We start from the raw sequence: 25,373 nt of genomic DNA on the forward strand, positions 1-25,373 counted from the left end.
ACACTCAAACCTCCTCCGACTTTTATCAAACATGTAGCATCATAATACAACACTTTTACCCAAGACAAAAAATGTTCTCCAAAACCATAACACTTAAGAACATGGTACAAGTATTGATGATCTACACGATCAAAAGCCTTCTCTTGATCTAGGGAAACAATACCAAAATCAACATTATACACCTTAGCATATTTTAAAATATCTCTCATTAAAAACAAATAGTCATAAATAGATCTCTTAGGTATACAATAGGATTGATCCTCAAATATTAATTTCTCCAACACATTTTTAAGTCTATTGACAATACACTTAGAGAATATCTTATAATCAGTGGTAAGAACAGACACAGGCCTCCAATTTTTTAGATCTCCTTTTTTTGGAATTAGAGAGAGAACAGCCCGCTGACAACTTTTAGGGAGTCTCTTCAAATTATAACTTTCCTTTAACACACTAAAAAAATCTTGTCCAATTTCTTTCCAATTTTTTTAATAAAACTCTGCCGGTAGTCCATCAATACCTGGTGATTTTCCTGTACCAAGCTTAACTGCTTCAGTCACTTCTCCGAAGGAAAAATCACATTCTAAGATTTGTGCATCTTGTTTATCCAAAACTGGCAGATCCGAAAAAAGTTCACTTGAAGAGCAAATAACAGTCTCTTCTTTTGCATATAAATTTGTATAAAAGTCCACTGCAAGTCTTCTCATCTCTTGAGGATCTGAAGTAATTGTCCCATTTGGTTTAACAAGACCATGCATAAAGTTCGGATGTTTTTTCTCCAAATAATAAAAAAAAAAGGTTGTTGGAGCATCCATATCTTGCACTGATACAAAACGTGATCTAACTAAGGCTGCTTTTGCTCTCTCTTGTAACATTTCCCTTAATTCTTGTTTTTTAACCTTTAATCTTTCTTGCAAAGCAGAAACATTTTTATTTTATCATACTATTTTGAATTTCCCAAATTTCTTGTTCCAAAAAAGCCAATCCATGCTTGAATGTATTTTGTGTTTGCAACAAAAAAGTCTGCCATAAAAGTTTGATCTGAACTTTTCACCACTGAAGCAGATTTTCAAAATCACTTTTCTGAGTAACCCAAACATTCCAATTTTTTTTAAAATGTTGAGGTTACATGTTTGAAATACCGGTGATGACTTCTGTCCTGTGATTGTTTTCGGTAGCGATCAAATGAAAGACTGATGGTTTTGAACTTTGACTTTGAACTTTAGATAGATAGATAGATAGATAGATAGATAGATAGATAGATAGATAGATAGATAGATAGATAGATAGATAGATAGATAGATAGATAGATAGATAGATAGATAGATAGATAGATAGATAGATAGATAGATAGATAGATAGATAGATAGATAGATAGATAGATAGATAGATAGATAGATAGATAGATAGATAGATAGATAGATAGATAGATAGATAGATAGATAGATAGATAGAATTTAGAATTGTATAGTTAGTACAGCTTTAAAATTGGCAGCATGTATTTTTTTCAGCATGAAATTCTATTTTGTTTCCTTGTAGTCTTTTTTCCTTCTGTTGTATTCCATGTGAAAAAAAGAGAATAAGACGCGTATGAACTCCATTTGCATGTCTTTTAAGGCCAGGATTATTTTATTGCACACATACATTTCAAAAAATATTTTTTAGCCTCTTTTCATTTTCCTTTTTTTCCTTTCCATTTTTCCATCTTTTTAAATAAACAAAAAATCAGAACAAACTTAACATTGTGGTGAGCAAAAGGACATTTGCAGTGTGCAAACCATGGATTAAATAACATCTGAATTGCTGTTTTCAACAGTTTTCCTTTCCCCTGTTCTCTGCAACAACATTCACAGACATTCAGCTGCATGCCTGCAAAAAAATTCAAAACACTCATATGTACATTGCACATGAGTAAGGATAAATATTAAAGCTTGAAGACCAAATAGATAACCTGTCTTACAGAGCTTCTTCACTTAGTCAATAATTCCTTGGCTTGATGAGCCTGAAGTACAGCTACTGCCTCTTCAATCTGAAGGGTACAAAACAAAAGTCACAGTGATCAAACAAAAACTGATCTATGAGGCTGCATCTTTACTGGCCTTGAGTAATTATTTTGACTGGGTGAACCTTAGAGTGCAGGGACTCTGGAGACTCAAGCATGTGCAGTAGTTCAGAGTTGTCAATCTCCAGCAGCATGCCTGTGATCTTTCCAGCAAGAGCAGGATGCAAAGCCTGGATAAGTGGATACAGCCTCTCACCTGTATGGGATGCAAACAATTATTCATTTGAATATGATGGAATACATAGAACTTGTGTACTATAGTCCATGTCTTTTGAAGCCATTCAATAACCTTATCTGCTGCTTTACACTAAGGGTGTTTTCACACTTGGGTCCTCTTTAAAAGAACATAACTCAGACTCCTTTAAGCGGACCAAGAAGTGAACCAAGTGAAAAAGGACACAGTTATCTTTATGTCCACACTGTCCTTGTACCTTAAAGAGGACTCAGATCTTTTTGGTCTACTTTAGTAGGAATATGGTCTCAGACCAGTTTGTGTTCCGACTGTTGCTTTTTGGATCTAGTCCAGTTCAGTGTATGATGGCTAACCCTATGGCCTTCAACAATTTATCCCATTCACTTACATTGTTTGTTCCTCAGTAACCAAGATATTTGTAAAGATTAGGCTATTTTTTTTATAGCATTACTACAAATGTGGTTGAATTAAGTAGCTTATGTTTTTACACAAAAATGTAATAATTTTTTTGCAATACTACATATTTTTGCACTAGTTATATCACACATCCACCTATGTAACTAACATTTATTTCGATTTTTCTTGATAAATGTTTATTTTATTGCAGAAGGCAATGATAACATCAGCATACAAATATAAACAATATAATACAATTATAAAAGAAAGATAACAATTAAATAAACTGTTTTAAATTTTCCAGGTAAAACATAGGTAGGCTATGTCTAAAAGCAGAATGGAATCACATGAAAAATAAAACTGCATATTCTTCACTGTGTAGTCTACTACACTGATTATTTTATTTGGCTAGTAATGCAGATGTTCACATTCACTTAAGACAAAACTACCTATTCATGTGAAACTTGTGTTTTTGACACTTTAAAATAAATACAGTAAGATGCTAAAGATTCCGTTGAGTATACGCGCAGTGACAGCTAGCTTCTGTGCATGTGCTTAGGCGCACGTAACACCATTTTAAACTGGCAAAGTGCACAGCCGCATCTCTCTCACACAGTTCGGAAGTGGTTGAAATTGCAATAAACAAGTGTAAGTTGTGAACAAATAATTTGTAGAGATTTGCCAGAAGCAGCAGCTATGATGAACAGCTGATTTGTACGGATGCATTTGATGACCAAACTACACTGGTATTAGCAAACAAAACTCAAGTAAGCCCAGAGAGGTTTGTGTTCAGACTGTGTTTTTAACAAACCGTACCATAAGATGAGATCGAACCGTACCCAGACCACTACCTCCCGAGATGGTCTCAGCTCGGTCCGCTTTAAAGGGGTCTGAGCTCATTAGGAGTGTTCATATGGGCCAAAAATCACACGAACCACGCTCAGACCCCTGAAAAGTGTGAAAACACCCTAAATAGTCAGACACTGAAGAGCTGGCACTAGTCTTTTTCTGTGCCTTTTCCAGCAGTATTGCTCTAAAGGGGATAAATGTATTATATTTTCATTGTATAATTATTACAGTTCTACAGAAGAGTAATTGTATTTATACTGTATTCACTGTACTACCGGGAGTACAATCCTGGCCCTGGAGTTGCCAAATCCCTGCAGAGTTTAGTTTCAACTTAATACCTGCCTAGAAGTTTCTAGTAATTTTCTAGTTTCAGGTGTTTAATTGGGGTTAGACAAACTTTCCAAGACTGCTGTACTATTTCTAGTAATACCCTCTCTCCTGACGAGTATTGTCATTTTAAGTCACCATTGCTGGTTGCATCAAACCTTTAATTTGTAAGTGACCGTGTGTGTAATGTACCCAGGAGCTGTTTCTGCTCTTTTAAGGGTGCAGCCGCCAACATTGAAGCAGTTAGAGGCTCCTGTCCTCTCACATGAACTGCTGGTTCTGTATTCTGCACCACCTAAAGAAAACAAAAGACTGTTATATTTGAAGTCCAAAAATATTTCCTTGTTATTACTGTAAAGCTGCTTTGAAGCAATCTGTATTATATAAAGCACTACATAAATAAGGCTTATTTGACTTATTAACTGTAATTAACACTGTTCATCTAACCTTCAACTCAACTACTGCAGCAGAGGAACCATCTGATGAAGATCTACTTGTTAGAGCTGCACATATAGATGTTCCAAGACAGCATTACCCATTCTTTTGTGGGTTTAAATTAGTGGTTTAATTTAAGAATACTGTTCTTTTGTACACTTATTTACCCATGTACCCCAACAATGCCCCTCTGCAGGTATCTTTATGTATATGGACTGCATTTATATAGCGCTTTTAACAGACCCTATGGCCATCCAAAGCGCTTTACATTTTTGCCTCACCCATTCACACACCGACGGCGATGTCAGCCATGTAAGGCGCCATCCAGCTCGTCGGGAGCAGCTGGGGTTAGGTGTCTTGCTCATGGACACCTCGACACTTTGGTCAGGTGGAACCGGGGATTGAACCACCAACCTTTCGGTTTGTAGACAACCTACATGAACCACTGAGCCACTGCCGCCCCAAACCACTGAGCCACTGCCGTATACTATAATACCTTTTTTCTAGAGTGCTCTGGGTTCGATAGGGATTACTGTAGATCGTTCTCAAGAAAATTGAATAAAACACAGAATGTCACCCTTCTCAGGAAAAAATGAATAAAGACTCTTGTACAAAAAAAAAAAAAATCAAGTGTCTCTCGTTTACTTATTTAGTACACTAAATGGATGCAAAATGAACCGTCACACAAGGCTTGAATCACAGAGGATGACATTACACAAATTATTAGTGTCTATTCAAACCTTTTACATCACTTTAAATGTAGTTCAGTCAGAAATTAAACTTCATTTGGGCCAGACACTAAATGTATCAAACACAAAATAAACAAAATACGGTGCAGGCCTGGATGATGCTTGTGTGCGGTTGAGCAGAAAAAAAAAAAAAACTATTGCCGCTTCACTCTTAAGAGAGCAAGCATTAATGGAAAGGATTACTAACACTCGCAGTCCAACCAATGACGAATCCATGAAGAGGAGTAGGTTAAGAGGAAGGAGAAAGTTTGTGATGCAACATATTCAGACATCAACATTCGTTGTGCGGTCCCAAACGGGTATTCCAGCGATGGCAGGGGAACTTTCAGGAATTCCTGGGTACCTGAAGCGCTACCTGGGTATCGACTCGAACGCTGCCGAAGGAGCTCAGTCTCAGGTTAATAAAAAACATTCCCGAAATTAAAGTGCGTGACATACAGTCTCTTGGATTTAACGCAAACACCTAACGTTACATGAATACCCGCTGAACTAATGAAGAGTTTAAAGGGGTACGCTGGAAAGATGAATCTGTATTTAAACTGGGTCATCAATGAAGTAGAAATGTGAAATTATTTTTTAACTTGGTGCCTTCTAGACTGAGAAAAGACAAAAAATGTATTTTTGTCTCATGGGGAAGAAAGACAACAATTCCCAGAATGCTTCGCTGCCCTGTCGAGGCCATTCCCAAAGCCACCAACTTGATTACAGTGACTGAGTTAGAGAAGACACTACAATTAAAGACTGAACGTGTCTGTTCAATATAATGAGTGAGTCACCGCGCGAGTATCACAGCACTGAGCACTAACTGCAGGAGTGAAAAAAATGAGCTGATGAGGTCTTGTGATGAGAGCTAAGGTAATCGCGACTACACTCGTGGCATACATTCACAACGCGAGTTCAGTCTGGCACACCTTTCAGTTCATGCCTTTGCAAGCTTAACTTTCATAGAAAACATGCGGAAATGGCTCCCTCAGCTGGCTGTTTAGCCTTTGGGCAAACATTCCTCCTATGATGCAAATATCGTCAATTTGCATCATAGGAGGAATTTTTCCAGAAATAAAATGCATAAATCTCTTGTCTCAGGGGGATATGAGGGGGGAAAGCACAATCATTTTAATATACTCCAGGGTTTCTACTGATACAAAGCCATATGCTAATCGCTGAAGTAACCCTTTAATATATTTTAACTTCTGGACGAAATTACATAAATGCTTTTCTCTTAGTTAACGATATATCCCTGCATTTATTTTACTGCGTCACACTCTGTCCTCGTTCATTTTCTCTCCGCTATTTTCTACTGCGTCACACTTCGTCCTCTCTTTTCGTGCTCTCTCCTCCCACCCCCTCTGACCAATCAGATCACTCTCCAAAACAAACTGACATGCAACATACCCAATCAGGCCTGGATAAGCTTTATACACTTTTAACAATATAAAGAATGTTTTCAAAACATGTGAATAGTAAATGTATACTATCTATATCAAGTATAAAACCCCAAAAACAAAATAAAAGGCAAATCTTGATGAAAATAAAATATTTTTTTTTCAACAGGGCTACACCCTCCCCTGCTAAAAGGTCTTCATGTCCTCATGAGACTTAAAATAGCACTCAATTCTCTACACCCTAACAGGTAAGGAAGGCATATATCATGGTATAAGGTAAGTGAGACTTTTCAAAGTTCTTATTGATAAGAGATTTGAATCATCATACCCATTTGTATTATCATAATGGGTCTGTCTCTTGGTTTTCCAGGTTCATCATAACTAAGGCGGATGACAGGCTTCACTTTTCTATGTTCTTTTGGCTCACAGATAGCCCCCACCTCCTTATCCAAGACACTAGAAGCAAGGATGTCTCCCTCTTCTAGTTCTGTGTCCACCACAGGTTCTGGGACAGGCAATAGGGAATCCTCCGTTTCTCCACTTTGACTTACCTCTTCTTGTTCATCCTCTTCCTCAGATACATCTGGATTCCAGATCCTTGGTCGGAATGTATACGATTTGGAAATCCGTAATGCACAAAGAACTTCTCAAATAAGACTTTTGCCACCTTAAAAGCCTTTTGATCGTTAGTTGTGAAAGCTTGTGCATATCTGGTGAAATGATTGGTCACTATCAGTACATTTGAGACTCCCTTAGAATCCAGCTCTATAGACAAAAAGTCTATACACACCAAATCAAGTGGCCCTGTGCTTGTGATCTGCTGTAAGGGCGCAGCTCTCTGGTCTTACGAGCAACACATCTACCGCAATGCTTGATGTACCGGGTAATCTCAAAGGCCATACTAGGCCAATAAAATCAGTTCTCTCAACTCCAAAATGTCATAGGTCATCATGCTTCCAGAACCATAGGCCTGTATTGCTCTGGCAGAATTAGCTGACACACCTCTTTTCCAGATCTTTGAATGAGTCGGTATAACACTCCTTTCTTCATCTGGATGTTAGGACTCTCCCTCTGAAGTATCATAAGGACAGGATCTTGTGTTTTCAGATCAGACATGGACTTCTTAGCCTCAGTCTGTTTCATTACAACCCCAATAGCCGGATCACCTCTTTGAGCTTTGATCAAATCCTCTCTACTTAACTGTTCAAAAGGAGCAACACTAACTTATGTTGGAAAAGCAAAAACATCTGGGATGGCTTCTGGGGAAGCCCTAAGCTGGTCTATAAATCGAGTGGTGTCATTCTCAATGACAAAAATTTGGCGATAAAGAGTTTTCACTCCAGAGAGGGGTATCTTGTCCCATTCTTCCTCGACAAGAGGTCAGCATCCACATTACTTCTTTCGGGTTTGTACTCTACATCAAAGTCATACGTAGTTAATGCAGCCAACCACCAATGGCCTGTAGCATTAGGTTTGGCAGTTGTTAGCACGTATGTGAGAGGATCGTTATCCGTCCTCACTGTAAATTTAGCCCCATAAAGATAATCATGGAACTTATCCACGATGCCCATTTCATAGCAAGGAATTCTAGCTGATGTATAGGATAATATATGTATACGGTGTATGTATGTATACGGTGTATACTATGTATACGGTCTGACTGACTTGGACTGACTGCTAGCAAAAGCAACGGACGTAGACCTTCAAGATGTTCCTGATTAAGTACTGCACCTAACCCATCCATACTCGCATCCACATGTAGAATGTAAGGTTTGCTTGGGTCAGCGAAAGCATCAGGGTCATCAGTGAGATACTATGATTTTCTCAAAGGAATCATCACATGCTTTGTCCCATCTTGCAGCAAAGGGTTCTGACTCTTTGAAATACTGCTTCTCGGCACTACTACCTTTTTTTCTGAGATGGTGAGTAACCCTTAGTTAACTCTGTCGAGGGTCTGACAATGGATTAATAATTAGCAATAAAACATCAATAATACCCACAGAACCCAAGGAATGATCGTAGTGACTTCAAATCTACAGGTTTCCTTCCAGTCAAGAACTGCTTCCACCCTTTCAGGGTCTGTTGTGATACCCGCTGCAGAAATTATATGGCCCAGATATTTCACCTGGGGCTGGCAAAATTGACACGTATCAAGTGAAAGTTTGAGGCCACACTCCTCCAGCCTATCCAGAACCACAGAACAGCAGGCATTCCTCATGCTCCTCAAGAGTTCTCCCGAACAATATCAGGTCACCCAGATTATTATCTGTAACAGATTCATATCTCCCACTGCAGCCTCCATCAATCGTTGGAATGTCGCTGAAACTCCTTTAATCTCATGCAGCTTCCTCTCAATCTGGAAGAAACCTAATGGACAAATGAACGGAGTTTTCTCCTCATCTTCATCCACCATTGCAATCTGATAATATCCGCTCCACAAATCCAGAACGGAAAACCATTTGCTGCCAGTCAGACACTCCAGAACATCATCAATACGGGGCATCATTTATTGATCAGGCACCGTAAGGGAGATCAATATGCGATAGTCAATGCACATGCGTATTCTGCCATTCTTCTTTCTTGCAATGACTATAGGGGAAGCGTAGGGACTGCGTGACTCTGATTATTCCGGCTGCCAACAGTTTCTGTAAATGACGCCGAACATCCTCAAGGTCAGCTGGGGCTAATCCACCTTGATCTCTCTCGGAATGGCTTGGAATTACCAGTCTTATCTGGTGTTTCACCCCCTTGGCTAGTCCCATATCCTGTTCATCTACTGAAAATACTCCAGATTTCTGTGACAATGCGTTGACGTGTTTTCCAGACTTCCGGAATTGGCGACTCACCTAAGTCAAACAAGCTGGGGTCTAGGACTTTGTGTGGAAACTGATTTCTGTGGCACTGTGACAGTGTCTACAATATATACTTGAGCCACTAGAGTACCAATCGGAACGCAGTTCCCTTGTGAGATTCATTTTGAAGGGGTACAAGGAAATTGTATACATCCACAGAAGGAGTCATCACCAGAGAAGGCATTAGGACACCGGCAGGAAGTTGATAATCTTCCGGCGTCTCTACAAGAAGAATGCGATTGACTTAATATTGGTGTGGCATGACTTTGCACACAGCATAACTAGTACTGCGAGAGGGGGATGGTTTGGGTCCTGGCCCCGCCCATTTTACGAGTCCCACAACATCAGTAGGATGTCAAAGACTGTTTGTCAACATTCAACTCATAAGGAAGTATTCTCAGCATTTTGATTGTACTGCTATTGACCAACTCTTTGCAGTGAGCCAACAGAGTATTAAGCATGGAAGTATTTGTGCCAAGAATGACTGAAACTGGATCTGGACAAACAAGAGCCAAGATTGAAATCTCTTTAGAGAGGGTTTTGAAGTTTTTTCCCTGATGAGGAAACGCTAATTCAACAGCTATATAACCCCGGTAAGGGTAAGTAGAATCGCCGAGAACCCATATATAGCAAGGTCTGAAAGAGGCATAAGAGGAACATGCAAAAGGTACTGCTGGTACCAACTTTCAAACACTATGGTGACACGAGGACCACTGTCCAGTAGGGCTTTACATGGCATGCCTTAAGCATGACACCAACCAGAAGAGATGGGCCCACCAACCCCTCAGGTAAGGGACTTGGCTTGAGAGACTCTACTTTTCCCTGTCGAACAGAAGTTCTCTACCATTGCCGATGTTGGTTCCTTTCCACCTCAACTCTTCCGAAGAGCACGGATCAGCTTTTGAATTACTTTTGCCGTGTTCTCAGACAAATTTCAATGGGTGGCAATATGGCCGTCTTCACCACAGCTGTAACAGAAAAAATCTGAAGTTTCAGGAGGTATCTGAGGTTTTCGGTTACTATTAGGCTTGCTTCGGCCATCTCTCCTGGGGAACTCCCCACATACCTTGTGAAACCATCATTACACTAAGCTGTTCTTGAAGCTGTTTCACTTAATTTCAATTGGCTTTTGAGCATTCTTGGGTTTAGTTTCTGGCTCTGTATCTCTTTTCTTCAACTTAGAAGTCAACACTTTGATTTCAGCTTTCAGCTCTTGAACTTCAGAAGAGCTTGACTTCATCTTTTTGTTAGCCTGAACCTGTCTTACCATTGGATTCAGCTTACACCACGAGGCTTCATATTCTTTCTCTCAAATTTCATTCAACAACTGCAAAAAGGTAGGAGGATTCCCTTTTCTCTCCCTTAAACACAGACACACTATGTCAGACTGTGTGGAACCTCCTGAGGTTCCTCCAATTTAGGCTAGCTGTTCTAGCCTAAATTGGTCTGTGCGTGGAGGAGATATTCCTCCTCGGCAAAACTCTTCTAAGAGATCTCTCCAACCTTTGCAAGAAATCAGACAGCTTTTCACCAGATGCTGGGGCATAGATCTGAAAGCAAAATACAAGTCCTCACCTGACTCCCCAAAAGCATTTTACCAAAAGCATTCTCCAATGCTTTTAAATAGTCAGAAAGGGTTGCATATGGCTCATTTAGCCTCAAGCTTGGAAAATGATCTAAAGCAGGACCATTTAAGCTTTCAACTATCCTTTTGCGTTTTTCTCGGTTGGAACAGCCACACTCGTAAATCATTAAATGTGCCTGAACAAGCCAATTTTCTTCACCTGGAGTGGGAATGGTTCCAGAAAAGGTTCTCAATTGTCAGAAAGCATTAGTATCACTACTAGGTCTCATGGTTTTCTTAAGCAGATCTCCAACTGCTCGGATGATACTATCAGGTGAACTTTCATGGAGGGGTTGCTTGGAAAAGAGCCCTGATATCCTCCATATTCTTGCGATAACTTGTGAAGTTTATCAGAAAACTGTTCTGACTCTCTGTAAGTAGAATTATCTTCCTGGGATGTTCTCCACTAACAGGTCAAATCTCAGGTGGGGTATGATCTGGGCTTGCTGGCTGCCTACACTAACACAGCTCAATTGTACATTGCATCTGTGATTAGTATTTTTCACCCCTTAAACATAATCTCCCAAAAACTTTTACTGTTTGTGCCAATTCTTCAATGTCCGATACATCCAAGTCAGTGGGTACTCCTCTTAACACAAAAGCATAGGAAGGGTTAATGCCTAAGCCCTCACAACATTCAATCAGCTCAACCATGTTTAGATCTTTGAGAATATCCATACCGAGTACTCAATGTGTCTCACAATAACACACTATACTAGAAAAATGGACACACTATACTAGAAAAAGGGAAGAAGATCCCAGCGGTGCCTCCATTTTATATGTAGCACTCTATACTACCTTTTTTTCTAGAGTGTTCTGGGTTCGATAGGGATTACTGAAGAAGGAAGGACAAGAGGAGTCACGTCACGTGGTCCCCCTTCATTTACAAGTGTAACAGCAGGCATAACCTCATAAATAGGTAGAATCCATCCACCATCTACTTAAGCCAATCAGATAACGGCCATGCCGTGCTGACCAGAGCCATAGAACTCAATACTTCCAAACAACTCCGCGCTGTCAATCTGTTTAAATAGGATTAAGCAGGATATACAGTATTTTCATTTGCAGCAATTTCTGGCAAATATTACACAATATGTGCATTGACTTCGACTAGGCTTTATAGTAGCATTTTACTCTGGGGAGAGATGAAGAGAACGTTAATCTTCATTTGGATCACGAGAGTACAATTTTACAGCGGTGAGTGTTGTAGCCAATCACATGTATTTTTATTTTATGTAATAACCAATCATGTGTTTAATTTACCGTGAATGAGAATCCTCTCAGTATCGAAAACTTCTGAACTAATTTTAGTGCAAGTTTACGTTGTACATGAATCTTCCCATTATCTACAAATCCTCTCATCATAAATAAAGATGGATTGTGAAGTTTAGTCAGATGTTTTAGTTTTTCATTAGACTTTGTAATGTTCCCTACAATTAGCTTATACATTTAACATTCCAGTACGAAAAAGTTGCAAAAATAGATATTTTAATGGTATAAATTTGATTAACTATAAAAATTCAAATATAGAAATACAAATTCAAAATAGAAAAAAAAAGTCTAATGAGCCAATAAGTGTTACTCTTCCACCATCTACTGGCTATAGGGTTGTTTTTATGAAATTTTCCAGCGAGTGCAATTGAGATAGCCTACACTAAAATGAATGGTGTTTAAAGGGTGTCATGAAGGGGCTTTTTTCTTTTTTTATACTGTTGTCTGAGGTCAACTAATGACGTTCGTGTGGTTTATACATAAAAAATAAATAAAAAAAAAACTAATAAGTAATAGGCTATTTTCTACACTGGTTTTGAGGCGGTCTTCTGAACGCTGGGTTTTGATGGGTGTGACACATTGGAGACTTGGAAGTAAATTTTGGATTGGATAAGATTTGCATACTTAAATGAGCATCAGCTCCTCTGTCATATCTAGCCCCTGTCAGTTCAGTTCACATGAGGGAGAGATTATTTTGAAAGCAGCAACTGTCACTTGTCTTTATCAAACAAACCAATTATTTATTTCTCATCCACCCGCGATTGTATTACATGGCCCACACCTGCACGGTCGATCAAACTGTGCGGGCCATGTAATGTCCAGGCCAAAAACTTAATTTTCCAAGTTTTCACTGTTGTTTCGCTACTACGCATCTTCTGAATCTCCAGATCAAAACACACGCGAGTAACACAGAGTAAAACAAGCGATGGTATGTAATCATATGAATATGAAAAATGACGTGATCATCAACATTACATAAATAACAAAATTACAATTTTTTTTCATTTCTCAGCTTTTTAGTCAAAATGGTGTTTTTTTAATGAAACTTACCCATATTCAAGTGTTGATAAAAAAGGAATGCAAGAAGCTAGAATAAAACTTTTTTGTTTGTTAAAAAGAAGAGGGTCAGCTCTGTCATGCTCAGATATACACAAAACAAAATATTCTATGGGCTATTCAATTTAGGTGAAAATGGTCAAAAACCCTGGCAGTGGCTGGCAACACTGGCAGGGAAAGAGTTAATAAGACATAACACTAATATGCACAAATAGAAGAGCCACAACAATATGGACTAAGGATGGACTTTGAAACTCGCTTATAACACAGAACAAACAAGATGTCTCTGCTTTTTGCTTTGTGCTTGCAGCATGGCTGCTGCCATAGTTTTGGTGACTTCTACTTTGATCGTGCTGGCTTTTCTACCTTCCTACCTGCATGCCCCACTGTCCTCGGAGCTACCCAGAGCTCTTCACCATGCTTTGAAACTCCATTTGAACCTTGCTAAAGAAAACTTCCTGGAGTCCATGCAGACACGCCTCAGAAACTCCCGTCCCGAAGCAACCAGCTAATGCTATCCGGGATCTGGCTTTACCTTGCAAAACCAACTATCCGTCCCTCCAAACACAACCGACTACCAGCCGAGTCACACCATCCTAATGCCTAGTTCAGACTGCATGATTTTTAAACTTGTCGGATCATTGATCTTTTCACACTGTCTATCTGGGGTAGCATTCAGTGTCTGCTGTGTTCACACTGCATGATGGATAAATGACAGTATAAATTAATAAATGGATAAATGAATGTCACACTGCATGACTGTACAAGAGGAAGAATCGCCAACAACTCTCTGGTGCACAAACTACGTTTCCCAACTAAACACCTGCGATGTGACAAGTAAACAACGCAAGATCACACGTGCATCAGAACAGAGTTCTTGCACGAGACTCGGAATTATTAAAAATGATAAACTGCAGAAAGTTTGCACTCCAAATTGTCTGTGCGCTGATTTGTGGAGAAAAAGAATACAAGATTATGGTGGAGGAACTTGTTGAAGAGACAGAGGGAGCAATGATTGTGTTCTGCAAAGAGAGTTTGAGGTAAATAAATAATTTTGCATTGTGCTGCTGCTGCTGCAGCTGGACATGCAAATGTTTGGGCTTTGTTTCTGTTTGATATAATTATAAACATATCTATTAAACTACTGATATTCTGGTCTATAACTCCTCCCTGAACCTCCTGCTGACCTGTATCTCACTCTCTCATTGGCTGTCGGTTATCGCCGATGTAATTTTCAGTCAGAACTCATTTCACACAGCAGGAATTTGAATCACCAACAGGTCCAGATATTTAGCATGCCAAATAGCTCATGGGCGTTGGCGATTCTCTCTGATCAGTGATCACATCTTTGCTAATTCACTCTGCGTGACTGTCACTCGCGTGCACAAGCACCAATTTGCCCAGGATTTCGGGCATTTGTCTGCGATTTCGCAAAACCTGTCTGCAAGTCAAAATCGGTGTGTGAACTAGGCTTAAAGGTCCCATGGCATGGGTTGTTTTATTGTTTTATAATGTTTCCTGGGGTGTATTTATATTGATAGTATGGTTTTTACATCAAAATAAAAAATAAAATAAAAGGCATTTTTTCAATACTGATATTAGCCCTCTGTTTAGAATGCTTCAAGAGGCGCGTCTGCTGTGAGCTGTGAAAACACCCACTGTTGTGATTGGCTGACATCTTTGCATTAAAAATAAGATAACGTGCAGATGGGGGCATGGTTTAGCTGGAGCAGCTGCAGCGCTGCCAGTCGAGAGAGAGACAGACAGAAACGGAGCTGGGGAAAGATTACTGAGGAAGTGTTATTGTACCGAGTTTTTGAGAGCACAAGTTTATTTTGTTTGTATCTGAGAGCTCTGAATAAAAACGAGTGAACTTTGCAACGTTATTTCTCTCACAAAATGCTTTCACCACAGTTAACAGCAAACACGACATCGACATGAATACAGTAAGAGCTTCTGTTGAGCATAATGAGCAGCGTCATTCAAACGGCAGTTTGGGCAAGTGTGCATTGCAGATAAACGCGTGACAGACCGATCCGAACATTATAAAGTGTTCTTTGATTGCTCTCTGTAGTTTAATAATTTAAATAACAGATTTGTCTCAAGCTGCTAACAGAAATGAAGTGAAGTTGATGGTTTTAGTCACTGGCTTGATTCACTGATGCATCAAGACGGCCAGCTGCAGGACTGACAGTTTTAAACGATTTAGAAAGAAAGTCTGTGTGAACTTGAATGATTAGCTACACATCAGAACTCACTGATCCTAGATCAGGTATTAATGAACACTCAGACAGTTACAGTAACTCACTGTTTGTGGCGCTGCTGTTGAATCCGTATGGTAAAGCCTGTGCTGCTGACATCCACTGATAAACTGACAACTTTCTCTACTAATTCTTTGGGCGGGCAAAGCAGAGGAAGGGACGGGAAACCTTTCCTGGTATGACGTCATAACAGGAGAATTCAAGATCAGCTCATCTGAGCTCTCATTTTCTCAAAGGCACAGAAAGACAACTCGTTTTATACTGATCAAAATTTCTAGCGACTTGAGGACAACATTCAGGCTAGGGGAACTCCTATTAATCTTTAAAAACCTCCAATAAAAATTCATGCCATGGGACCTTTAAGAGTAACCGATGCTCGTAGGAGCATTCAAACGCAAGTACATGACTCATTTTGGCTGAACTGGTAAAAATCGTATCCAAGCGAACAAACTAAGGTTGAACTGCTAGTATAAATATTCTCAGGTTGTGGCTAAGAAATCGTGTCTAAACGAGACACTTGGGACTTCAATCTTTTCCGTTAACAAACATCCCTTTTCCAGTAACTGTATGAATGTGTGTTTTCATTAGATTAGTTTGTGTTTAGAATAGGTCAATAAACCTTTGTTTACCTTTATCTATACAAGTGTCTTGGCTATTTGTTTTTAAAGCAGCGCTATGTAACTTTTCAACCTTTATAATACATTTTCAAGACTCTTGTGATGATACATCGACTTACAATAGGTTGAATGACACGTCTGCCATAGCTCGACGGGGTCTGTATCGTTTTTAATCTTACTTTTAAACTTCGGGTTTCGGGTAGTAACCCGAGAACAAAAAGAACTACAAAATTCGACTGCTTTACGGCATATACGTCACTTCCACCAACACCCACACAAATTCAGACGTGCGAGCCCAACTTTGTTTGTCGGATAATATAGTCATGTCCGAAGCAGCACAGACAAATAAGAAAGAAAAGGTTTTGTTGGAGGAACGCAATAAGAGGAAACGAAAAAGTGATTGGATTAAAGGCAGGACGAGGATCAACATTAGACCACCGTTTGCTCGTTGGCGTGAGCTGAAGGAGGCGTGCTCGACCGATTCTGTCATGCTTGTTATGGTGATTACCTACAAATCAAACATTGAATTGAAGGATCTTATAGATTCTGTAAAACGGTAACCAATAGACTGCTATAATGACACTGGCCTGTAAACGTGAGCATTGAAACATATGCCACTGACTGTACCTGGGATGAAGACATTTCACACGCAACGCCAGAAGAACACCTGCATGTGAACTCCTCCTGCAGTGTTCAGGGTAACTTGCACCAACCCACGGGGCCGCTTTTATGAAATTATTTGGCCCGCCCTGCACCACTGTATACATTTTTACAACCTGCCTGGCACCCGCGACCATTAAATAAATATACGGGGTCCGTGGGTAATGAGACAACCCACGCATCACTAGTTCAGGGCTATCAGGGTTGTCATGTCAACAAATGCACTTGCGATGGCATCCCCTGTTGTAGGATGACAGAGTTTACAACAGTAGTTGAGGACATTATTTTTTCCCAACTGTAGGGGGACCCCGAGAGCAAAAGTTACCCAGTGCTGCATAAAGTTACTGCCTCAAATTGATAAATTGTGTTACCCAAGCTCAGACACAGTGAACACAAAGTGAATGATATTTCCGTTGGCCACGGGTAATATCCAGATTCAAGATTGATAAAGTACTGTAACTCCAATATATCAGTGGAGGATTAGTTGTTAAAGTGAGAAATTCTAATTTTTAATAATTTAATATGTAGTTTGGTTCTTTTCACTGTAATTCAACACAATATATATCAATAAGAGTTATTTAATTCGAAACAGTTCTTACAGACGGAACATTCAATTTATCTCCTCCTTCATTTGATTCCACCATCACCAAAAGACAGTAAGAGACCTGGAAAGATGTCCTCATATCAACCTGAAAAACACCTTATCAAAAATTTAGACATTTGTCACTATCTATTGTCGGCCTCAAAATATTGCCAGTTGGCTTGATTGTATTGTGAAAAACTAATATAAAGACGGCCAATTGGAGAGATGGCTTTTATATTTTGTCTTTAGGCAGAAACTAACATACAAGAACACCTTGAAAGCATTGAAGACACCACACAGCCATGCTCGCTGATGGGACAAAGAGATACAGCGTTCATGGGTGCTACACAACTGTCGACAAGTAGCATTCTGCAATCTAGTTCAAATCTACCCGTCATATTTGTTCATGTCTAGGCAAACTGGATGATTTTACATTTTTAATTATCTTTTTTTTCCCTTTCTTTTTTTGTGTGCAACACCTCATGAATGTGATTGACTAAATGACTTTTACACATCTGGCATATGTTTTGAAGTAGGTGCTTTACCCATTTCCTAAATAAACTTTGGATTTATACCTCTGTCTGAAGATTGTTGATTTTATGTCCGATCTTGTACATTAACACCATATTAGTGTAAAAAATGTTTTTGCACCGAACAGAATACTTTATTAATAACACCAAGCATAATCCAATGGAATAAAGATAGTGTACTATCCCACTCTCCCCATAGTGTAAAATTAAAACAACAATTGTAAGTGCAACACTTTACATTCACTGTGTAAATTTTCTACACTGTAAGGCAGAGGTGGAGAGTAACGAATTACATTTACTCGTGTTACTGTAATTGAGTAGTTTTTCTGTGTACTTCTACTTTTTTAAGTAGTTTTAAAAATCTGTAATGTTACTTTTATTTAATTACATTTAATTAAAGTATTGTACTTCGCTACATTTTAAACCACATCCGTTACTGAGTAAAAATAAATCATTAACACAAAGAGGGGAGGAAAACAAATGTGATTCCGGAAACAACTATATTGAATAGAGGGCGCGGGACGCGGGAGAGAACAAGCGCGCAAATATCAGATTGAGACGAACTAGACAGACGTCAGTGACGCAGACCCAGGTGAAAGCAAAACGCCGTTGTTAACCCTGGCTAGTATGGAAATGCTTTGGATATAGAAAAAAAATAACGTGGTGTTGTCCTGGAGGATATCAAATTTGCACAAAATGTAGATGCAAATGAAGAAACACATAGAACATGTTCGGGAACACATCCCTCTGTGCAGATAAAGGTATGTTTATAACTTAAGGCCGATTGATCTCTGTGACAGAGGGAATCCTAGAATCCAGTCATGAACATTAACTTTACATTATACCAGAATTCACGTAATACACGCAAACTGATGGATAAACGAAAAACTCAAAAGTAGAGCTGGAAGCCTAGAACAGTGTTTCTCAACCGGGGTGCGCGGGGGTGCCATGTAAAAGGTGCCGGTACGCACTTGCACCGCAGTTCATCTCACATCTGATGATGACGCATCTTGGATACACGTGCTGGCTCCTCAGTGATAGGCTACACTACAACAGCGATAATAAAAGAAAAACTGGCAAAACGGTTTCTTTTTGTAAACTGTGTTCAATGCATGCGAATGCTGCAGTATGATCAGTCATTTCACCGTCATCACCCGGGTATATTCGCCAGAAGACGCGAATGAGAGCACGCGCGCTGTGAAGATCTGTCTCTGCACTCACCCGAGAATGCGCACACGTCTCACAGCGCGCAAATATTGAGTTCTCTTTCAAGTCTTGCACTAGAACGGACAAACTAATACAAAAAGTATGTCAACATGTCCATCTTGTTGAGTATCAAGCAGACATAGTCTGTATATGTCTTAAAGAGGTACTTCAGCGCTGGGAAGATGAATCTGTATTTAAACTGGGTCATCAATGCAGTAGAAATGTGAAATTATTTTTGAATTTGGTGTCTTCTAGACTGAGAAAAGACAGAAAATGTATTTTTGTCCCATGGGGATGAAAGACTACAATTCCCAGAATGCTTCGCTGCCCTGTGAGGCCATTCCCAACGCCACCAACTTGATTACTGTGACTGAGTTAGAGAAGACACTTCAATTAAAAACTGTAGTCTGTTCAATATAATGAGTGAGTCACCGCGCGAGTATCACAGCACTGAGCACTAACTGCACGAGTGATGAGAGCTGAGGTAATCGCGACTAACGTTACACTCACGGCATACATTCACAACGCGAGTTCAGTCTGGCACGTTTCAGTTCATGCCTTTGCAAGCTTAACTTTCATAGAAATTAATTTGAGAAGTTAAAAGACATACATTGCTCACCATAGCTCCGTTTAAACGAGTGCCTGTAGCTGAGCTGTGAGTGTGATCTCCATCCCCCATGCGCGGATTCAAAACATGCGGAAATAGCTCCCTCTGCTGGCTGTAGTCTTTAGCCTTTGGGCAAACATTCCTCCTATGATGCAAAAATCGTCAATTTGCATCATAGGAGGAATTTTTCCAGAAATAAAATGCATAAATCTCTTGTTTCAGGGGGATATGAGGGGGGAAAGTTCAATCATTTGAATATACTCGAGGGTTTATACTGATACAAAGCCATATGCTAATCGCTGAAGTAACCCTTTAAGTGAACTTTATACAGTCGAGAAAGAAGAGCATATCCCTGCATTATAAGTCTTAAAGGGGCAGCAACCTTTAATGTCAAAGAAAAGATAAGGACATCACTCACTGCTCTTGATTGAATAGCTTGTGTACGTTTAATAAGAATTCATCTTTAAACAGTTAAATATGCAGTTATTTTACATTTGATTATTTATTTAATTTCTCTACCTAAAACTAATGTTAGACCTACCTGGAAAACATGAAAAGCATTTTTTATTTTATCAGTATCTTTGCTCAATAGTATTTATTTTTGCTGCTGCTTGTATTTAAGTTATTTGTTCTTATTTTCTTTATTTTTATTAGTCCTTTATTCTCTGAACATAGCAAATACCGAACTGCACTGAAAGTATGCGAGGGGGTGCCACAAAATTACAAATTTTGCGAAGTGTGCCATGACTGAAAAAAGGTTGGGAAACAGTGGCCTAAAATAAATCAAATCGCAACATGGTCTGTGAATATTAAAGCACAAATCATTGCTATATGAATATATGATCTGCTTGTTCTGTCTCTGTGAATTAGCGTGTCCGTCTACTACAAGACTCTATTATTCTTAAACATTTTAACGAATTAATGATAAAAATAAGTTGTTAATCTAATTCATAATCATTTATTGAATTTAGTTTATTAGGCATGTTTTATTGAAATTTGAATGAACAAAACAAACATATAGTTTTAAGTTTGTTAAAGCATTTGTTCAACCCCACCCCCCACCCCCAAAAAAGACCAATCATCTTCATTAATTTAATATCATTTTAACTATTGATAATAACCATCATTTAATAATAGGTACAGTTTATTTATTAAATAATTGTTTAATACTGTGATGTTTTTTGAGATAGTTGTCATATCGTGAAAATCTCATTCTATCACAACCCTACAGGGGAGAGTCCCCCACCCCCACTGTTAAAAAAAGTAACTCAGTAACTTTTACTCTGAGATTTTAAATGAGCTACTTTTTACTTTTACTTGAGTGCATTTTTATACCAGTACTTTTACTTGTACTTAAGTAAAATTTAATTGAAGTAACAGTACTTTTACTTGAGTAGAATATTTTGTTAATCTTTCCACCTCTGCTGTAAGGTGCTAGAGTAACACTACATTCAATACTATAAACCGTGAACTTATTACACTATATATGATTGGGACCATATATGATCTTAAAGTGTTAAAATGAACACTTAATGTTAATGACTTTTTGTTTGCTGTAAGAAACCAAAATGGTTCTTACAGCAAAAGGACACTCCGTGGACCTTTTGCTGTAAGAACCATTTTGGGCTGGACAGTTATTGGACCCCTCAGGAACAGTAACAATGTCACAAGAAAAGGAAGGCATGTTCAAGTGTCTGTGAATCGCATATCAGTAGCCAAATTAGAAGACTTGTTGCAAAAGCAATTCAAACAGGATTTTCCCGAAACAGAAAAGGATTATCAAGTGGAAACGTCCAAGGAAGACCACCAATTTATAAAAAAAAAAAAAAAGGAGTCAGCTAAACTTTTAGATGGTCCGTACTACCGAAGAGGATTAGGGCCAAGCTAAAAAAAAAACATCTTGAGCATTTTGAGATTAAAGTCATTATAATGCGAGATTAAACCCAGTTAAATTTCGAGAAAAAAGTCGAAGTAAAATCTTGAGAATAAACTCATTAAATATTGAGAATAAAGTCTTTGTGTTTTGAGAAAAAAAAGATCTTTATTTCAAGAGAATAATGCATTCGATCAGTGTTCTTTGCATACAGACTGATGGCAGAGTTGGATCACTTAGTCAAGCTATAGTAGTGCTAGGCATTGGTCCTGCATTACTTCCTGCATAGTTATCTATTAATAACAGACCATTATTCTAAAGTGTTAACCTTTATGGAAGAAGCACAGCAAACCCACAAATCGAGGGATGGTGGGGCCTTGAATTTGTCCACTGTTTGTCATTTCATGTTGTACAAAAGCGAGTACATCACGCAAATTGGACAGATTTTTTTATACTAAAAAGAACTATTCTTTTTAAAGTTTGAATGCTAATTATAATTATAATGTCATAATTAGCTAAAGTTGATAGTACTTCTGTTACTAAAAGAAAGTCTGAAATATAGCTTGACTAAGTGATCCAACTCTGCCATGTCCTCTATCAGTATGCTATGCACTGATCGAATGCGTTATTCTCAAGATTTTATTTAAACTTTTTTCTCGAAACACAACAACTTTATTCTCAATATTTAATGAGTTTATTCTCGAGATTGTATCAACTTTTTTTCTCCAAATTTAATATAGTTTAATCTAGTTTAATCTCGCATTATAATGACTTTAATCTTGAGATGCTTTTTTTTTTTTTTAGCTTGGTGCTAATCCCCTTCCGTATATTATAGCTTGTGTCTGCCTTTGAAGAACAAAAATATTCAGATGGCAAATCATGCGGGCTCTGAATTTGAAAAGAAAATTCATTAGAAATCTATGAAGGACCAAATTACTCAAAATGAAATAATTAAATAAATAGTGTTTTCAATTAAACAAGTAAATGTACCAGTTTATTCTGAAATAATTAATTAAATCATTAATTTATTAATTAAATTAAATCATTAATTTAATTAAATACTAATTAAATAAATGTATTTATTTTGTAAAATTACATGAAATTGTTTAATATATTTCACAATTACCTCTCCACACACACTATTGTTATGTTTAAAAATCTATTTTTTCATTATTTAATGTGCTTTTTAAAAAAGACGTTTTTCATAATAATATGTTGCATTTACGAATAATGCCTATTTGACGAATCATGCATTTCCAAAGCACCATTTTCCCCATTTCACAAATGCCAATCAACAGGCAGTGGGTGGTGCTTGGCGCTGATTGGATAATCCTTTCAGATTGATTACTTTTTTCTGTCTGGGTCTGGAGAGTGGCAGAGGGAAATTAGGGAACTGATTGGAAACGAATATGGCGGTAGGAATTGATCAAGATAAAAACGCTGTATACACTGTAAAAACACTTAATTTTGATATATTTTCCCCAGAAAACAAGAAAAAAATCTCATTTTATAGCAAATACATCTTGATTTAAGAATATTTCTTAAACAAGAAAAAAAACAAAAACAAGAAGAGCATTTTTTTGCAGTGTATCGCACAGATGCGATAGCCGACTCCTGGGGGTTAAATATCTAAAAAATGAGCGCACAAGATTTATTTAATAAGAGAACACTCATCAAACAGTCACAACTATTCTAAAAGGGTCAAAGATTGAACAAAATTGACCATGTTGCCATGTTGTTACTGCCTCAAATCCAGCAGATTGTGGTTCAAGAGGGCAGAAGGTTAACACTTGCTAAATTAAAAAAAGGATCTCAGGCCCAAAAGTTTCACACCAATTGACTGGTCAAAGAACATGAACCAAATATCTGATAGCAGTGATATCTGCAGATTATCCAGAGATCAAGAGGTCAGTATTGGTCAATTTAATACACGCCCAACTAGGCATGTGCCGATATAAATTTTTCATGTTACGATTAATTGCTGAAGCTTTTATCATGGTATACGATGATATTGAAATAAGTTGCAAAAAAAGTGTTGTCATAACAGCTTTCAGAACTCTTTTTGTAATAAAAATAACTGAATGTTTAAATACAATAATACAATGCACCAAAAATATATACAGCTCTGGAAAAAATTAAGAGACCACTTAACATTGAGAAATGATTGTTAAGTGGTCTCTTAATTTTCCAGAGCTGTAAATGTACAACTTTTTGTACAAAAGTTTTTCGCAAATCTGTAATGGAAACGCAGCTACTGACGAGGTCGAACTGGAAGCCATGTTAATCTTGGACTAAATCGGCCACCGTATGAGTTAAAACTAAATCGGAATTGAGAGGAACAGAAACTAATATTCACTGGATTGTCATATACCTTTACACCGCTAGATGGGGGAAAATATCACACAGTGTAGCTTTAAAAACTTCACTAGCATGGTTGCTTTGTTTGCGGGGTTTCCGGGGTAATCGCTGCATTCTGCAGATCATCAGCCTTTGCTCCTGTCACTGAGCGCGCACGTCATTCAGCGCATCTCCACGTTCATGTGCTTCTCATTTACATCTCAGCACGTCCCTTTGACGCAGAATACAGCGGTGTTGAACATTTATACGGTTGATGTGCAAAGTATTCTTGAGTGCATTATAAAAAATGTAATTGTTAATAAATTATTATGTACAATATTTTGAAGTGCCTATGATAACAATATTGTGCATATTCATTATCGTGATATATCGGATTACCGAAAATCGGCACGTCTACGACCAACACAATAACACTTCAGTTACACTATATATATATATATATATATATATATATATATATATATATATATATATATATATATATATATATATATATATATATATATATATATATATATATATTAAAAAAAAAAGGCTCCATTTCAAAAATGTTATAGTGACTGATCATATCTAAATTTTTCAGTTTGCCAAATTGAAATTCTGTGAATTGATACATTTTTGAGTTGGCCGAATTTAATTTCTGTGAATTGATGCAATTTAATTTATAGAAATAGAAATTCAATTCGGCCAACTGGAAAATGTAGATGTGGTCAGTTACTTGAAAATTTTCAATTGGAGACCTGAATTTTTTTTTTTTACAGTGAGCTGATGAATCATTTCTCTTCTTGGACAAATATTCAGCGCATTGTAACGTGGATTCTGAAGTTTAAAACTATGCTGTTGGAACTTATGTGAAAGACAAAAACTTTTACTGCTGCAGAGATTCTAGCCAACTCGAGTAAAGTCAAACAGATTTTGAACTAAAGGATGCTTGATGTCAAAGCTAAATGGAATTAGCAACATTTCTGTTGATAATATTAAGGAGGCTGAGCTTGAAATAGTGAAATACTGTCAAAGAGAGAAGTTCACTGAGGAGATTTCGTCACTGCAAAGTGGCCAGGCTATAAAGAGAGGCAGTTCAATCTACAGATTAAACCCCGAGTTGAACAATGGAGTTTTACATGTCGGTGGAAGAATTAGCAATGCCGCTAAGCCAGAAGAAATCAAGTGGCCTATGATCATTCCGAAGAATCTTCATGTAACCAACTTAATTCTCCAGAATGTTCATGAGAAAACAGGACACAGTGGAAGAAATCACATTATTTTAACACTGCAACATAAACACTGGATTCTTGGTGTCAAATCTGCAATCAGAAAAATGCTTGCAAGATGTGTTACTTGTCGTCGCTTGCATTCCTCAACAAGAAAACAATTTATGGCATACCATCAGACAGGGTTCTGCCAGATGATCCACCTTTCACAAGAGTAGGTGTAGATTACTTTGGACTATTCATAGTTAAACGTGGCCCTTATACAAAAATCGG

The 25,373-nt window shown here is 38.0% G+C and overlaps 1 protein-coding gene across 2 annotated transcripts in view; it reads right to left on the reverse strand.

The window, feature by feature from the left end:
• Window positions 1-1,603: 1,603 nt before the first annotated feature.
• Window positions 1,604-25,373, reverse strand: part of pabpc1l (poly(A) binding protein, cytoplasmic 1-like) — a 136,856-nt gene continuing 113,086 nt past the window's right edge. Inside the window, exons 13-16 of one of the 2 annotated variants that reach the window (XM_067412520.1) lie at window positions 4,017-4,119; window positions 2,125-2,255; window positions 1,958-2,026; window positions 1,604-1,866 (exon numbers count right to left, since the gene is read on the reverse strand). In XM_067412520.1, the coding sequence (XP_067268621.1) occupies window positions 1,967-2,026; window positions 2,125-2,255; window positions 4,017-4,119 (294 nt within the window). In that variant the 3' untranslated portion in view covers window positions 1,604-1,866; window positions 1,958-1,966. Of the gene's footprint in view, window positions 1,867-1,948; window positions 2,027-2,124; window positions 2,256-4,016; window positions 4,120-25,373 lie in introns of both variants that reach the window. The other variant, XM_067412521.1, reaches the window with a different exon arrangement.

This window comes from Pseudorasbora parva, chromosome 13 (assembly GCF_024679245.1).
Source record: "Pseudorasbora parva isolate DD20220531a chromosome 13, ASM2467924v1, whole genome shotgun sequence".
NCBI classification, from domain to species: Eukaryota; Metazoa; Chordata; class Actinopteri; order Cypriniformes; family Gobionidae; genus Pseudorasbora; species Pseudorasbora parva.